This window comes from Vombatus ursinus, unplaced genomic scaffold (assembly GCF_900497805.2).
Source record: "Vombatus ursinus unplaced genomic scaffold, bare-nosed wombat genome assembly UNPS02014768.1, whole genome shotgun sequence".
NCBI lineage: Eukaryota > Metazoa > Chordata > Mammalia > Diprotodontia > Vombatidae > Vombatus > Vombatus ursinus.
Window position 1 is genome coordinate 36,361,202 of NW_020954546.1, and position 17,947 is coordinate 36,379,148.

General features: G+C 39.0%; 2 protein-coding genes across 2 annotated transcripts in view; one reads left to right on the forward strand and one right to left on the reverse strand.

Moving 5' to 3' along the window:
* Positions 1 to 5,312, reverse strand: part of LOC114042911 (vacuolar protein sorting-associated protein 45) — a 69,695-nt gene extending 64,383 nt beyond the window's left edge. The window contains exons 1-3 of the mRNA XM_027861697.1: positions 5,113 to 5,312; positions 3,157 to 3,291; positions 2,768 to 2,828 (exon numbers count right to left, since the gene is read on the reverse strand). Coding sequence (XP_027717498.1) covers positions 2,768 to 2,828; positions 3,157 to 3,291; positions 5,113 to 5,205 — 289 coding nt within the window. The 5' untranslated portion in view covers positions 5,206 to 5,312. The remainder of the gene's footprint in view (positions 1 to 2,767; positions 2,829 to 3,156; positions 3,292 to 5,112) is intronic.
* Positions 5,313 to 6,260: 948 nt separating this feature from the next.
* LOC114042953 overlaps positions 6,261 to 17,947 on the forward strand; it is a 32,444-nt gene continuing 20,757 nt past the window's right edge. Inside the window, exons 1-12 of the mRNA XM_027861730.1 lie at positions 6,261 to 6,342; positions 6,400 to 6,461; positions 6,527 to 6,578; positions 7,074 to 7,109; positions 7,676 to 7,724; positions 7,826 to 7,892; positions 8,720 to 8,770; positions 8,940 to 8,967; positions 13,259 to 13,289; positions 14,015 to 14,072; positions 14,608 to 14,638; positions 16,434 to 16,470. Coding sequence (XP_027717531.1) covers positions 6,261 to 6,342; positions 6,400 to 6,461; positions 6,527 to 6,578; positions 7,074 to 7,109; positions 7,676 to 7,724; positions 7,826 to 7,892; positions 8,720 to 8,770; positions 8,940 to 8,967; positions 13,259 to 13,289; positions 14,015 to 14,072; positions 14,608 to 14,638; positions 16,434 to 16,470 — 584 coding nt within the window. The remainder of the gene's footprint in view (positions 6,343 to 6,399; positions 6,462 to 6,526; positions 6,579 to 7,073; positions 7,110 to 7,675; positions 7,725 to 7,825; positions 7,893 to 8,719; positions 8,771 to 8,939; positions 8,968 to 13,258; positions 13,290 to 14,014; positions 14,073 to 14,607; positions 14,639 to 16,433; positions 16,471 to 17,947) is intronic.

The window sequence follows — 17,947 nt, forward strand, 5'->3', positions numbered from 1 at the left end:
AGGGCAAAGGGTGAGGAAGGCAGGCATTCCCGGTGGACTACACAAAGGCACTGAGATGGGAGATGGACTGATGAGTCTCAAGAACAACAGGGCAGTTAGGCTGATCCACAGAGCCATTGGAGGGAGTCATAGAATCACAAAATATGTACAGAAAGGTGGGTCAGACTGTAAAGGGGTCTTAAAAAAAGATTTATTGATAGCTTTTGTTTTTCATGCCAAAATCATGTCCTGATATCTGCAGGCCAATACCAACATTGGAACCTCTCGTAGCAAAGCAAAACCAAACACGACACATACAGAGCTCACCACCTCTCAAGGGAGAGAAGGGAAGTAAATTCTATCATCTGTTCTACTGGACCATTTGGTCATTGCAATTATTCAGTCCTACTACCTTTTGGTATTGTTTTTACTTACATTACTTCAGAACTGTGTACACTGCTTTCCCGTTTCTGTTTCTTTGCTCTGCATCAGTTGTTCTAGGTTACATTAATGTCAAGCTGAGGAGTTTGAATGTTGTTACTCTAGAGACAACAGGGAGACACTGAGGATTTCTGAATGGTCAGCCCTACAGGTTTGGAAATATTAACTTGTCAGCTCTGTGGCAGACATATTACAGAAAGTGAGAGACTGGAAGCAAGTAGACCATTCAGGTTATTTTAGTGGTCCAGATAAGGAGTGGCCAGGGCCTGAATTAGAGTAGAGTTTTGTTAAGAGAAGGGGATAGATGTTGGAAGGATACAATCAGCAAGGCTTGGTAACTAATTAGCTATGAGGGGCGAGGGAAGAGTCAAGAATGACTCCAAGGCTGTGAACCTTGGTGCCTAGAAGGACAGGAGCGTCTTCAAAAGAAACAGAGGTATTTGGAGGGAGCTTGAATAAGAAGAAAAGAGAATAAGTTACATGATTTTTGATGTTGAGTTTGAGTTACCAACGAGTTGGTTGATGGAACTGAAGATTAAAAAAAGAGGGGGGACTGGATATATAGATTTGAAAATTATCTTGAGAGAGATAGTAATTAAACCCTTGGTTGCTGACAAGCTCATTAAAATAGATAGAGAGAGGGAAGTGCAGAGGGCGTAGGTCCACATCCCTTTAGGGGATTCACATGCTTAGGGAATGGGAGATGGATGGTGATTGAGCACAGGAGAACTGAGGACTAGTAAGACAGAAGAAAGACACCCAGGAGAGAAAAGCGTTTTGGAAACCAAGAAAAGACAGAGTATGGAAAGGAAGGGTTGACCGATGGTGTCAAATGCTGCAGAGAGGTCAAAGAGGATTGGGACTAAAAACAAGCCATCAGATTTAGCAGTTATGGGATCATTCGCAATCTTGAAGAGAGCTATTTGGTGAAGCAGTGGTGTTGGAAATTATAATGCAAATGGGTGAGCAGAGAAGGGGAGGTGAACAAACAGAAGCAAGGAGTGTAGAACACCGCTTCCTGGTCTAGCTGTGAGAGGGAAGAAAAATGACAAGAGGATAACTTTGGCTTTGGCAGGGTCAAGTGGAACTTTACAGATAGGGAGATACAGGTGTGTTATAGGAAGAGGTAAGGACCTTGTGGATAAGGAAAGGTCAAAGACAGAAAAAAGAATGCTCAAGAGGGCAAGTTTCCAGAGGAGGTGGGAAAGGATGGGCTCAAGGGTCCAAGTGGAGGGATTGGCCTTTGCAAGGAGAAGGGCCACTTCTTCCTCAGAGACTCTGCACTGGGAACCGGAAACAAGAGCTCATGTAGCTGGCAAACTCCCCAAGGAAATGAAAAACGCCTCACTGCATACTTTGCTTTGCAATAATCATACCTCAGGTAAGTCTTAATGGCTATGATTATCGCTAGTCCTCTGCAGACAGAAGAATCCAAATAAATCCTATATAACAATTCTGACTTAGATCAATATCTAAGAATTGCTCAGTGTTGGGCTCTTATGATATGTGTGATGATAAATTTATAAATCCAGCTCACAGGGAGAAAATACAAGGATAGAAGAATTGGTTTTAGCCTGGCGGGCAAAGTCATTCAACATGCACTTTTTTTTACGATGATGTTTATCAATACCAAAGAACAACAACCCACTCAAAACCATTTATGTATGTATGTATGTATGTATTTATTTATTTAGGTGGGGGAAGCACTTGAGCTCTGAGAGGAACAAGAATCAGGAAAGACCTCATGTAGGAGGTAGCACGTGGGATGAGCTCTGAAAGAAACTAGCAAAACTATTTATCCAAACGATTCCACCTCTATAGACCTAACCTTGTATCTTACCCAGGGGCCTAGCACAGTGCCTGCCATATGATGAGCTATTAACAAATGTTTTCTGAATGAAGCAAAAGGGCAAAGCAGGATATGAAAAAAACTGCCCTATATTTTGCTGCACTTTTTCCTCTTCTCCCACAATAAGGAAGGGACATCTGTGCCTTAGTTTATAAAAGCATAATGTAGATATCTTTCTGATCAGAGGCATAAAATGTGACCATCTGTACGTTTTGAAATTTGAAAATGCCTCAAAAAAAGCAATAAAAACTTATTTTTGATATTATCATTTCTTTTCTTAAATGTCAATAACTTATGGCAATTATATTCAGCTCTCTACACTAGGATAATGGCTATCTGAACTTTATATATCTGAATACAGGGCAACAAAAAAGAGAAAACCAAGCATAGAATGATATGTTTTGATGATCCTCTAATCCACAGTATGACAAGGTATGTCTAACAAAAAAATTAGCTTATATGGAACCAAATGTACCAAAAAGAAAATTATATACTTACAAATAAAATACACACTGTATTTAGGTCTTCGGAGCTCCTGAATTAGGTAATCCACATTTTCCTTATCAAAAAAACAGTGTTAGAGTAAAGACTTCAGTAAATCAATAATAGTAATGATAACCCATTAATTGACTCATTCAATTATTCATTAAGCATTTACTGTGTGCCTGGGGTGATATTAGGTGCATAGAGAGATACAAAGAGGGTTTTATAACATGGGAAGAAAAGATATGTTTGTTTTTTAAAGGCCAAGAGTCCAGAATGATGATAGCCCACCTCAAATAGTAATCCAAATATATCTTGACTACTATTTATATTCTCTGTGTTGTGTTCAGACCTGAATATAAAAATCTGCATAAGCCTGGGCATAACCTCAGTGTACATAATACCTTTGTAGGTCGAAGAAAACAAATGGCTTTCAGGTGTTTCATGGTCTCTCGATTCAGAGAATCAATCCGTTCAAAAAGGTACACTTCCTTCTGAAGAATCTCTGACTGTGTGTACACCATACTCACTATACCAGTCTAGACATAAAAAGAATGAACCAAGATTACCCTGTTCCAGAAGGACAAACACCAATTTTACTACAGAATCATTTCTAATCTCTCTTCATTACTACTTAACTGGGTACTTTACATGCCATCAAATTTAATCAATCAACAAGCATTTACTAAGCACTAACTTTGTGCCAGGAAACACACTAAGGTTTAAGATAAAAATGAAAAGTCCCTGCCCTCAAGGAGGTTACATTTTATTGGAGGAGACAAAATATACATACATACAAAACATAGATAGGATAACAATGCCAACATTTTTTGAGTGCTGGCGGGCTTTTATAAAAGGTATGAAGAGTACAATATTAGACTAGAAATACATGGTCTCTGTCTACATTTATTTACACTTGAATTCCAAATAGACTTTCTGCCACAGTAACAATAGCTGAAATTATAAACTAGTTCAAAGATTACTCGCCCTCCTCCAAAAAAAAGCACTTAACATACATTATTATCTCATTTACTCCTCAAGAAAACCCTGTGAGGTAGTTATTACTTTCTCCACTTTACTGAGGAGGAAACTGAGACTCAGGGGAGGTTAAATGACTTGCATTACACTGTTAGTGTTAGTCAGGATTTGAAAAAGACAAGTTTAATTTGCATTTTAAAAGCATGAGAGAAAAGAGCAATAACTTGTAACCTCATGTGAATCCTCCAAAGCTACAATCAGAAATGAAAAGTCTTTGCTAAAAATTAAAGGACCATCCTTTCCCATCTCACCATTCAGCCATGACATCTGCTTCCCCCATTTTCAGTACCCTGTACACCTGACCTCTTGAATCCATGTCTCCAGTCTCTAGAGAAGTGAATCCACTCAGTTGTGCAACTCCCTTCCTGGAGCTGTCCTGACTCAGGACACAATAATCAATTCAAGAGTTCTATTCCTTCCCAAAGGCTCATGCCAAATGCCTTCCCTATGGATTCTAACTCCCTTCCTAGCCCTAACTTCCTTGTCTGGCCACCACACTCCTAGAGACAGAAGACCTTGTCTCTCCCCGGTTAAAATGTGGGTTCCTCAAGGGCAGGGACTCAGCTCTTAGCACGTGCCTAGCACATAGCAGGCAGCTGCTCAATCTCATACCTGTTGACCTTTTCTTGAAAAAGACATCTAACCATGCCTATTACGGCTGTGGACCAGCTAGTTATTAAGAGTTTCCTTGTCTCATCAAACTGCTCAGTTGACAGGAAGAGGACGCTAGGGAGGAACTCTAGTCATTTAATTAGAAACCCACTGGGCAGGGCATACTCAATTTACAGAATTAAAATCACAGACTTTCCTGTTTCCCTTTAATGCTAGTACCTTCCCTCTAAGATAACCTCCCATTTATGTGTACAAACATACAGGCTAAATGGGAGGTAATCTGATATACACATGTATAATAATACATACATATGTGTATAATACCCATGTATACACATATAGATAATACATAGATTGTATTTACAGACACATGTATATATTCACACACGGGGTAAATTGGAGGCAATCTGAAATATACGTATACATACATATGTGTGTATATACATAATTCTACATACATCGTTCGTATTTCACATTTTCACGTTGTCTCCCCGTTAGGCTGTAAGCTCGTTGAGGGCAGGGGCTGTCTTTCACTTTTCTCTACATCGCCGGCACTTAGTACAGTGCCTGGCACATAAAAGGCGGCTATAAATGCTTACTGACTGTACACCCTTAATGAAATACTAAATCTCAACATCAGGGAAAGCCCAGCCTGGGGAGGACGAGGGAGGAAGAGATGGGGCGGGCTACAGAACCCAAACCAAACTCACCGTCTCCTTATCCATGAGAAGTACTTTCATGCTGGGCCCACTGTCCTCTATCATTTTGGAAATGTACTGCTTCACGGCAAAAACCACGTTCATGTTGGCAAAAGGGAGGTTTTCGCACAGCAGCTGTCTCCCCACCCCCCTACAAAAAGCAAAGAGCCGGTCTGTTTATTTGGCAGGGCCGCCTTCCTTCCCGGCTAGAGCTTTCGCTTCCGGGCGCGTGATAGGCCTTGAAGACTTCTGGGAGTTGTAGTCCTGCGCCAGGCGCTGGCAGGCCACAACCGTGGGTCTGATTCCACCCACTCGACCACGTGGTCTCCAGGAGCCAATACTTTTTCCCGATCCATTTTAAGGCCCTTTTCTCATTCATTCTTTTGTCTGCACTTTCTGGCTCTTCCCGAAGCCAAGTTGGTGGATGGTGCGGGTGGGCCTGCTACGTTTAGAAGGGACTTTAGACATAGCTGTAGTCAGCTAGGTGGCAAAGTGGATAGAGCTCCGGGCCTGGAGTCGAAAAGACTCCTCTTTCCTGTTTTCGGCCTCAGACACTAGCTATGTGACCCTGAGTCATTTAACCCTGTTTGCCTCAGTTTCCTTATCTGTAAAATGAGCTGGAGAAAATAATGGCAAACCACTCCAGTATCTCTGCGAAGAAAACCCCAAATGGGGTCCCGAAGAGTTGGAAACGACTGAACAACAGCAGACATGTCATGGGCCCCGAAGTCAGAGTTTAGGTTTGGGAGGTGGGGGGTGGGGGCGGAAAATGGATTTTCCCAATGAGCACGACCCTGTGCCGCTCCCGTTCCAAGGAATGGTGTAGCTAATGAAAACGCAAAGGGCTTTTCTAGGAGGGTCCTCAGCGCAGGGTGGCAGAACCAGCACCAGCCAGCACGAGGGGGCTTCTGATGCCGCCTCTGCCCCCCCCCTGGGTTCAGCCACTTAGCGTCTTCGGGCCTGGTTTTGAACCGCGTAGACCTGTCAGACATTAAAGCTCCAGGTTCTAAGCGTCGTTATTGGAGGGATCTGTTTAGAGACCCCAGAGCAGGCGCATTCTGAAAGAATTGGGTACTGACACGACATGGCACTTCGGTGCAGAGCCTGGAAGCATAGGCTTACACAGGTAGGGGCCCAAGGCGCGAACTGCCCAATGGCCCATGGCCTTTCAAAAGCCAGTGGACTCGGGGGCGGGGCTAGGACATGAACGACAGACTAGGGGGCGGGGTTTTCTGCCTGAAGGCGGGGCTAGAATGCTAGTTTACTGGGGGCGGAGCTAGGATCCGAGCTCTGACTGAGGGCGAGGCCGAGACCCGAGCAACCAGACAGAGAACGAGGCTGGGACTCGGACTACCGAACCAGTAGCTGACTAACTGGAGGCGGGGCGCGAGCTCTCTCTGGGGGCGGGGGTGAGACGCCCAACTAGAGGATTGGGGGCGGAGCTCGAGCGCGAGCTCCTCTACTGGGGCCGGGACTGGGTTAGTTTCCCGCTCCCCGGAAGGGACTTGGGGGCGGGGTCTGCGCGCGGGATTCGGGGGCGGGGGCCCCAGCGGTCTGACCGAGAACCTCTGTAGCTTGCGTGTAGGAGGGGTGCGCGAGGCCGCGAGGGGTCTCTGCCTTGAGCGGGGCGGGGCCACGAGCTACCTTCTCCCAGATTCAGAGGCCGGTTAGGTTTTGAATTCCGTACCCTGCGCCCTCAACGGCAGCCGGGCTGAGGGGAGACTGGAGGAGCCTACGTCCCGTATGCGCTGGAAGGAAAGGGAGTTAATCGGGTCCGAAATGGGTGGGGGTACTCTGCATACCGGGAGGGCGAGAAGGGATTTTTTTTTTTTTTTTTTTTTTTTTTTGCTCCTAGAACGGAAGGGGAATCTCACATATTATGAATTATTTATTAACAGGGAAACTTTGCAATGGAAACAAATCTACTAGTGCCCAAAGGCTAAATGTACGCATTTCTGTGTTTGTACCCCCAGGTCTCCTCTTCACCATGCCATTTCTTGAAAAAGAGGGTAAATGTTTCTCCTTGCTGCATTTGTTTAAGATGAGGTGTGAAATGAAACACGGGCAAAAAAAAATAAATCCCCTCCCCCCAGATTTGTATCGTAGTCCTTTACATGCAATTAAGTGGTTTTATATATAGTATCTTGTGACCATGAACACTTGTATGAAATGTATCAAGTGAAGAATTGAACATTAACAGGATGGCAGATGTAGCAATGTCAATTTAAGCAAATTATTGTATTTAAGACTGTTCAGATTGTAAATTCCTCCACTGAAACTTTTGTTACCATCCATTAAACCGTTAGGAACATAATTTAGGGAAATCAGAAACCCCTTAAGAATATTGCTGAATTGGTACAACTTGAAGTGTGCAGAATTATTAGCAGCTTTTTTCCTCTGATTTTTCTCTGTCCATTAAAAACAAAACAAAATTTTGTCTTCTGAGATGTCTTAGGTTAAGAAAAAGCGTTAGTGAGATATGTAAATAACAATATTAGGCTAAAAAATCTAATTGAGAAAGGTCTGATCATGGTAGATTAAAATGTGTTTAATATAAAATATTCATGTATTATAGAAAACAGTGGACTTATGTTGATGAAAAATGAAACACGCCTGCAAATCTTGTAAGTTAAGACTGACCACCTACAGTGCTAGATTTTTTCTCCCATGAAATTTATCATATACTATAATATATAAGATTATTTTGACTTTTTTTAATTTGTAGAAAGAACAAGGAGCAGAGAAGGAGACTTGTTCATGAAATTTGTACTTTTTTAGATAGCAGCCAGTCTGTAAGTAATAAAGTGTCCTGATGGTTATAGTTCAGTCATTTATAAAGTTTTGTGGGGGTGGGAAAAGTGCCTGTTTTCTATCTCCTACAGTTTTCCGTGAAATCTGATCTCAATGACAATTTTTACATGATAGGGATATACTAGTACATAGACCTTAAAAGTTCTAATGGAAATTATAAATAATTATTACAAGTTCAGAGAATGCTATCATGGTTCCCAACTTGATCAGCCCATTCTCTTCCTGAAGGAAATGTATAATTCATTAAAAAAAATCTTTTATTAAGATTATATACATAATATAATTATATTATCTATTGTTATCTCTATATGTAATATCTATTATGTCTTTTTATTGATTAAAAATATCAACACTTCCTCAAATAGAACTGCAATTAATGATAAAATTGGAGTAGAGGGAGGGAAAAGGAAGGGAATAAGCATTTATATCATGCCTACCATATACCAGGTACTGTGCTAAGCACTTTTGACAAATATTATTTCATTTGAGCCTCACAGTAACCCTGAGAGGTAGATGCTATTATTATCTCCATTTTAAAGTTCAGGAAACAGAGGCAAACAGAGGACAAGTGACTTGTGATTTATTCAAAATAAACTCAGAGTTGTTTTAGTTGTAAATACGATACAGTTACTTCATCTTGCCTTTAGACTTGATTGTTTCTTTTCAAAGTAAATTAATAAAGTTATAACTAAATTTTGGAATAATTTAGATAATACTTTTAGGCAGTTGAAAAGTGTTAACTCACATTTATGTGTCATTACATTAGTAACAAAAGTTTCTAGTAACTTGGAAAATTTTTTTTCATTAGGTCCAAGAAATTGATGCTTTAAGGACAGAAAACAGGAAATTAAAAAATGCGGTATTTATACTTGTGTATTTTCTTTAGACTTGTAAATATCATGTATATGAATGAATAAATTAGAACATGTTACTTGAGAATTTTTCATTTTTTTTCCATAGTATATACCTTTTTACAGGATTTAATTACCCATTTTGTATTTATTCAAAATCATCTTTCTTTCCATTAGAACTCAAGGCTGCGATATAAGACAAAGGGTATGTAATCTGAAATGAAAATACATATTTCTCATTGGAATTAGATAATATAGTGATTTCTTGGTTACTCAAGTGTTGATTGACTAGTTTATGGACTCTGCCAACTCAGCTTCCATTAAATCTTTCCTTAAAGAACCAAACTACAGGAGTAGAGCAGAAGTGAAACTTAAACCAGCCAGTTTTCTCCTTATGAACAACTCTAAAAAAATAATTGGAGTAGGAATTAAATAAATTAATGTATAAATCTTTCGGAGTTATGAATTTTGTGCCAATTTTGGTCTCTGTTAACAGGAAATATGAAAGGTGACTGCTTCTAGTGTACTATAATTTCTAAAAATCTCTTTAGTCACTATAATCACTTCATCTTACATCAGTTTATATTTGTAATCTTTTGAAATTAATGAAAAGGTATGATTTTCCTTGTCGTAGTGTTTGAAGTAGGTACAGTTTTGAGAAGATAGATGTATCCCAGAAGAATGTATTCCAAAGTGATTTTTGAAAGCTAATTCACTGTGATAAGAAACAGAAAGACTTTGACCGTGTCGTTTACTTATTGATGACATCTACAGAAGATTCAGTGGAAGAATTTACTGCTTGAGGGACACTTACACACATAGGACTTGGCACTGGGAATCATTCCACTTGGTAGAATAGATCAAATCGATCAACAAGAATTCATTAAGTGCCTGCTAAGTACTAGATGCAGTGGACACAAAGGCCCAAAAGTTAAACAATCCCTACTATCAAGGAACTGAGTTCTATATTAAATACATACAGAATAAGTGTGTATAGATTAAATACAAACTAAATATAAGATTAAAGTCAAAATTAGGAAAGGAACTTCCTAGCATTTGGAATCAGGGAAGGCTCTGTGTACCTGAACTATGTCTTGAAGGGAAAGAGAGATTCTGTGAGGCAGAAATAAGAGGGGAAGGTATTCCAGGCATGGGGGTTGATGCAAAGGCATGGAGATGGAAAATCAAGTGTGTGTAGCAAAGAGGAGGCCAGTTTGATAAAATTGTAGAGTGCCAAATGGGAAGTTTTATGTAAAGCTTTACAATCCAACCAAACTGTCCATCTCTGTGCTTCTCACAGTTGGTTTCCCATCTCTACCTTTTTGAGCTGGCCAACTGCCATGCCTGCAGTGCACTCTCTTCTCATCTCTGCTTCAAACAATCTTCTTTCAATATATCATTAATGCATATGTGTGTGTGTGTGTGTGTGTGTGTATGAGAGAGAGAGAGAGAGAGCGCCAAACAGAGGAATTTATATTTTATTCTAAAGGTAAAGAGGAGTCATTGGAGCTTATTGAGTAGGAATAAGTGACATTCTCAGATTTGTGCTGAAAGAATATCACTTTGTTAGCTGGGAAGGATGGATTGGAATGAGAGAGATTTGAGGCAGAGAGGCCAATTGCAGTGGGCCAAGCAAGGGATGATGATGAGTGCCTGAAGTGAGGTGGTACTATGTGCACAAAGAGAAGGGGTTAGATGCAAGAGATGTAATGTAGGTAGAAACACCAAGATGGAGCAACTGACTGGATATGACGAGTGAGTAAGAATAAGGAATTACGGTTAATGCTGAGATTACAAACCTTAGAGACTAGAAAAAGAGTGGTGCCTTTGACAAAAATAGGTAAGTTTGGCAGATGGGTGGGTTTGGGGGGAGAGATTTTAAATTTGGTTTTGATAAAAATAGGTAAGTTTAGAAGATGGTTGGGTTTGGGGGGAGAAATGATAAATTTAGTTTTGGCCATTGAGTTTGAAATATCTCTGACATACCTACTTTGAAATGTCTAATAGAGAATTGGTGTTGTAGGGCTGAAGAAAAGAGAATAGACTTGGGGAGCACCCACAGTTAGGGGACATGCTATGATGAGCTAGCAGAGGCGGTCAGACATATTGGAGGAGAATCAAGAGAAAACAGGGTTATAAAAACCCAGAGAGGAGAGAGAGTAGTCAACCTTGTCACATGTAGGAGAGAGATGAAGAAGAACGAGGACTGAAAAAGACAATCAGATTTGATAGTTAAGATCATTGGTCACTCTGGAAAGAGCAGTTTCAGTTGGGTAATAGGATCAGAAGCTAAAGAAGAGCAAATGAATATAGAAAATTTTTCCCCTGGGAATTTGGTTGATAAAGGGAGGAAAGGAGATGATAGCTTGTGGGAATGGTAGGGGTCTAGTGAAAGACATGTTTGAAAGCAAGAGGGAAGAGATCAGTAGATTGGGAGAGACTGAAGATTATAGAAAGAGGTGTTGGTTCAGAGGAAGTCTGCTGGAGAAGACAAATGGGGATTGAATCAATGGGTAAAAGGATTGAATGCCTTGGTGAGTAGAAAGTCTACCTGGTCCAACTAGAGGAAGTGGGAGGGGTGATGTCCAGGGATCTTGAGAAGAGAACCGTTTAACACCTAATGAGTGGCTTCAATTTTGTCAGTTGAGTGGGTTGAGAGAAGAGAAGGTTTGAAGTAGTTTCTATTGAAAGTGAGATAAGGAATCCATTAGGGAAGATTGCCTTGTTCAATAAAGGTACAGTTAAGATTAGATAACAGTTGACCTCTTAGTTTTGTGACTTTCTCCAGCTCTGTTTAGCAAGTGAGTAGGAACAGGAAGGCCATTGGTGGAAGTAATTCAACAGAGAGATTTGACAAGACGTGAACACGATAGCATAAGAAGGTGACAGATTCCAGAGTAATTGAATTGGTTGATTACAGTGTTGAGATTGGGAAGGGAGGTCAAATCAGGAGTAATGACCTGAGAAAGTGATGAGAGATAGAGGGATTGGAGGTCAAAATGAGGGCAAAGAACAAATTTAGGAAGGTGAGACATAAGGGAAAGGTAGAATGATAGGTTATGGTCAGATAAAAAATGTCAGTTTTTGATTAAGGAACACTTGTAGATAATGGTGAGATCCAGAGTGTGACAATTAAGAATTCATCTGTTCATCAACTATATGAATATTTCCTTTATCAGACCATAACCTATCATTCCATCTCTCCCTTTGTCTCCCTCCTTCCTAGACTGATCTTTGTCCCTTTGACCTGCAATCTGTTCACTGCTCAGTATTTGGACAGGCCATAACCCTTGTACCAGCTGAGTTCTCTTCCCTCTCCAGTCTCAGTGCCTTAGTGAAACAGTTCAATTCTACACTATCTTGTCTGTACTTTGTTGTTTGCATGTTGTTTCACCATTAGACTGTGAGTTTTATGAGGACAGGGGCTGGTTGTTTTTTTTTTCCCCTTTATATTCCCAGCACAGTATCTGGCATACATGCTTAAGAAATGCTTCTTGTCTTGATTTGTTTTTCGATTTCCTGCACCTAGCATAGTATGGTATGTAGTAAGAACTTAAAATAATTGTTGATTTGTTTTTTGATTTTTCATATAACTGGACAGAACAGGTCAATTAGGTAGTTCACAGAAGAGCAGGAAAAAGTAAAAAGATATTACTGTTTTACTTTGGTTCAACTAGTTGCTTTGGTTGAAACTCAGATCAATCAGGTGATTTGGTGCAATCTTTCATATGACATATTTTGAACCAATTTAATTGAGTCAAGGATGGACTATGGATTAGCTTGCAGTCTGATGGAGTGATATCTGGATAAGTTCTTAGCAAATAAGTGAGAAAAGGGCAGCATCTAAGTTGTATTATTTATTTTATTGGTAAAGATATATTAAAAACAATTTTAGACAAGTAATTTTGTTCCCACCACTAGTGCTTAGTTTGGGGGGAAAGCATCATCCTTTATTCTACATCAGGGCAATAGGAGTTGCCTAAAAGGTGAGGAGTGAAATGAAAAGTTTCACTGAAAGACATCACATCTGACATTTCCCATCCCCATTTTAAATAGGAATGTGTGGCTCTGGCCTCTAATCCACAATCCCTCTCCTGTCCTACTTCTTGAATAATGAAATAACATTTTCAGGTAGTTGAGAACAAAGTAGGGGCAAAGGATAATCCTCTTGGAGCATGCTTTTTGTTTTTGGTGGTGGCACATAGCATGTAGGGAAGTTGATCTGCAGGTTGGTTTTGTTTTGGTTTTTTTTTTTGCTTTGTCACATGGACCACAGAGGAAAAAATGGTTAACCATTAATGTAGAAGGTCTTTTGATAGTCTTCTTTCACTCTTCCTCATATCTCTTCTTGTCTGACTGTTTGACTTTTGTCAACAAGCATTTGATGAACTCCTGTGTATATATTTATATTGTATATACTATGTATAACTTGCTTTGGCTGTTTTTGCATTGAATTTTAATAAGCAAATTAGTGAATGTTAATCTTTTCTATCTAGATTGGGCATTAAAGAAAGAAGAATATGAAAAGTAAGTATTACCTTACATTAAATTGTTTCCTTCTGTGTTGGATTTTTTTTTTTTTTGAGAGGGGGTTTTCTTTTGGGCTGCACATGCAGCAGCCACTCCTGGGCTGGTCATACCACTAATCTGCCTGGGAGAAACTTTGACCTGTTCCATTTCTAAACTTCGCTGGTTCACCCGTTCTTTGGCAGCCTGGTGGCTCCACTCTCCCAGGGACTAACCATTTTGGTTCTAGATTTAATATGGACACCTGATGGGTTTTAGAGCTCAGAACTTCCAAACTCAAGTCATCTACCACCCACACCCTCCGTAAGGATTATAGACATGCTCAGGCTGGTGTAAATAGTCTCTAAAATGACTGAGCAATTTTCTAGAAATATCTACTTTAAAACATTATCCCTGAGAACAATTGTAGAAGATTTGGTTTTGATTCCTGGCTCTAACACAAACTGTGTAACTAGTCAAGTCATTTAATGATTCTGGGCCTCAATTTCATCATCTCTAAAATGAGGGAGTTGGGCAACATTTCTTCTAAGCTCTCTTCCTACTCTGAAGGTTTGTGATTCTATCGTTTGTGTTGACAGGCCAAACTGGTGTAAAATAAAAACATAGCTACCACAAATAAGAAAGATCCATTATCTAAAAAAAATAATTAACAGAACTCAGAGTTCATAAAATGTTAACATCAAGATGTAATGTCTATCACATTGTATTTTCTTTCCCATATGTAGTGAGATTGAGAGGCTGTCTAGTGAGATATCAAATTATTTAAATGTCACCAATTTTTGGGTAAGTATGGTCACTTAGCTCTTTATCTTTTTATGCCTTAGCCAAGTGTGCTAGTGGAAGTGAGGATCAAAGCTGGGGAGGGAAAAAGTGAGGGAAAGTTGTCTGCCTTCCCTTAATACTACTTCCCTCGAGTATTTCCCCCCAAGCCCATTTTTGCCTAATCCTTTATTCATTTCTTTTACCTGCTCTTACCTATCAACTCCTTTTACTTTTCTTCTCCCCCTCCCCTACAAACTAGACTCATAGAGATCCAAGTGCTTGCTAATAATCCTCTTTAGAAGTAGGTCAGGTATCTTTCGTGTTATGTTATAATCTTGGGTAACATGAATCCTGAGTAGTTTCCCCCCTATTTTTAAAAAAAATGTGAAGTAATACGTCATTTCTTACAGTGGTATAGTGAAGATTGATTAGTTTACATCTATTGTCCATGTATACATGTACATGTACACATGCATTGTGACAAAAAGTACTGTATCTAACCAGTGTTGACACTTAGCATTATTACATGTTGAAATGTATTGTCTTTCCCTTTTAGTATCAAGACACAGAGCTTCTTAATGATGAGTGTGAGTTTTTTTAAAGATTGAAAAAAATGGACTTACATATCTCTCTAAATATAATGGTTCTCTGAATCCTTTTGTTAAGATTTATTATTTTATTTACTGCGAATTAGAACAATAAGCTTTTTTATATTGTCATTAGCCAGTCCTATTGTGGAAGCATCTTGACCTATATTACAGTAAAGAGCTGTGCAGTTTCAGAGATTTCTTCATAGCTTTAGTGCTGTCTTCTCCCAGATAGTTTTAGTGTTTTCAGTTACCTTTTATTATGCTGTCATTAATTGGGACTAATGGGAGAAAGGTTAATCTTGGAAAATCTAGTATTTAGAATGTTTTAAAACAAATGGCATCTCTCACATTTAGCTTTTAGCAGTTGTTTCTTTCGAGTAAGACGATAGAGAAGATTTTCTCTCTAGACCATAGAGAAGTGATTTAATAAGACTGAGCAAAAGTATATACAAATAAGCATAGAAGATAATTTATACAACTGAATACTTTTAAAGTATCTCACTCATCCTTGTCTGTCTTTCTTGTCATTCATTTGTTTATAAATTCCTTTTTGGTAGCAAGTATAAAAGCAAAATTCAGATTAGCCCCTTTGAGAATTAATACAAATTTCAAATTTCTAAAGTTTGAGTTAATGCCATATAAAACATTGTTTATCAAGTACTATTTCTTGTTAAGAAGACAAATACTTTATGTTCTAGCCAAGAGGTGGGGAACCTGCAGCCTTAAGGCCACATGTGGCCCTCTAGGTCCTCAAGTACCACCCTTTGACTGAATCCAAACTTCACAGAACAAATCCCCTTAATAAAAGAATTTGTTCTGTTAAACTTGGACTCAGTCAAAAGGCCACACCTAAGGACCTAGAAGGCCACATGTGGTCTCAAGGTCGAAGGTTCCCCACCTCTGTTATATGCTGGTCTTGCAACTTTAGTTCCCTGCTTGAATACATTTTATTTTATGAATACATCCTATTTTAAAATAGTATCATCAAAGGTGCATATTATAAAAAAGTATTATCAAATATGCCTATATTCATGAAAGCTTTAGTTAAAATCACTTAACAAATATTTTTTAAAAAATAAATTGTATTGATATCCTTTGTCTTTAACCTCACCTAAATTTCCCTCTGTATCCTTCCTCTCCCCTCCCAAAAAATCATATTTATGTATGTACATATATTCACATTTATAATTTTAAAAAGAAAATAGAATAAAAAGCAGCAAAAATGAACAATACATTGAAAAAAATCTGAAAATATATGCAATATTCCACACCCATTGACCTCCCACCTCTGCAAGGAAGTAGAGGGAGATGTTTTCTCATATCTCTTCTTTGGGACTATGCTTGTCCTTTATAATTTTGCAATGTTTATTTTCTATTCAACAAGCACTTATTAAGCTCTTACTGTCTACCATGCATTATGCTAAGTTCTGGAGATACAGAGAAAGGCAAAAATAGTCCCTGCCATTGAAGATGTTGATAACTAGGTACATACAAGACATCTACAGAGTAGATGGAAGGTCATCTCAGAGGGGAGAAGAACTAGCCACTGGGGAGACCAGGAACTGTCTACTGAAAAAGGTGATGTTTGAGCTGAGACTGGAGGAAACCAGGGAAACTGAGGGACAGAAATGAGGAGGGAATTCCAGGCATTCACCAATCCAAAGGCCTGGGGATATTACATTTGAGGCCATAAATATTTTGCAGGTTTCTTGTATTGAAGTAAGACTTTCTGGATACTTTCTGTGTTAAATGTATAAATTATAATATAATGAAATAATTTTCACCATTTTAGATAATAATATACCAAGGGAACAGGCAAACAATGTAAGGTAAGTCCTAGAAAACTCCTAATTAAAAACAAAATTAATTTAAAGTCATCTATGCTAAAAGGTATTTATGATAGAACTTTGTTTTTTTCCTATTAGAATGAAGTAGATGATAGAAATCTTTTGGTCAGGACTATTAGTAGGATTTTTTTTCAGCTCACTAGTATTTTGTAATCTTAATAAGATGCAATACCTAACTACTGATAATGATGTCATTAATAATAACTTGCATTTATATATTTTAAAATTTACAGAGCACTTTACATATACATTTATTGTATGATATATGCTATTTTCTTATATTGTCACTTGAAACAGACTAAATTCACTTAAAGTAGGCCCTTATTATATAGATTACATTCAGCTAATAGTATGGAAGCATATTCTCTCAAATATGTTTTGAAGTAATGTATTTTAATGTAAGTTATATAAAAGTACTGCCTTAGGGGCTAGTAGAACATATCACAGCTTTTCAAATCCTGAGGATAGTAATATAAGCTCCTTGAAGGCAATGATTGTTTGTTTTTGCCTTTGCATGCAAGGTTCTTGGCACAGTGCCTTCAATTCAATTCACTAAATGTTTCCTAAGCTCCTCCTAGATGCTAGGTACTCGGTAGGCTCTAGAGATTAAAACCTGAGGAAGAAGTCCTGCCCTTGACGAGCTTGTTGTATTGGAGGGGAAAAGTCTATCTTCATAGATCAGTAAATGTAAAACATCTACAGGGTAGCTGGCCTAGGACCTAACGACCAGAGCAGGCACCCTCAGCTTCCTTTATAGGGTCTTTGGCCTAGGGTCTGTGAACTTGTTTTTAACATTTTAACTGCATTTCAATATAATTAATTTCCTTTGTAATATTGTGTTTCTTATTTTATGCATTTAAAATAGTATTCTGAGAAGGCATCTATAGATTCTACCAGACTTCCAAAGGGCTCCATGGCACCAAAAAAGTGAAAAAACCCTGTGCTTTCAGAGGGGCACTTAAGCTGAGTCTCAGTGGAAGTTAGGATTTTACGAGGCAAAGATGAGGAGGGAGCGTGTGGGGAACAGCCTGGGCAAAGGCATGCAGATGGAAAGTGGACCATTAGGTATAAAGAACAGCAAGTAGTTCAGGATGAAAGATGGCACACGTGAAGGAGAGTAGCGGGCAATGGAGTCATATTGGTCACAAAGAGAGTTGTGTCATGAGAGGAGTATACAACAATGGTGGGTACTGTGGAGAAGTCAAGAAGGATGAGAACAGAAAGAAGGGAAGGAAACAAGCATTTATTAAGTGCTTGTTCTGTGTGCCCAGGCACTGTGCCGGTGGATGTGGCAATTAAGAAATTATTGCTAACCCGTTTAAAAGAGCGATTTTAGTGGAGTTAGTGGTGTATTTGAGGAAATAAAGTAAGGGTAATGAGTATAGATAGCTTTTTCTAAGGGTTTGGCTGGGAAAGAGGGGAGAAATAATATGATAAGGAGATTGTAGAGTCAAATGTC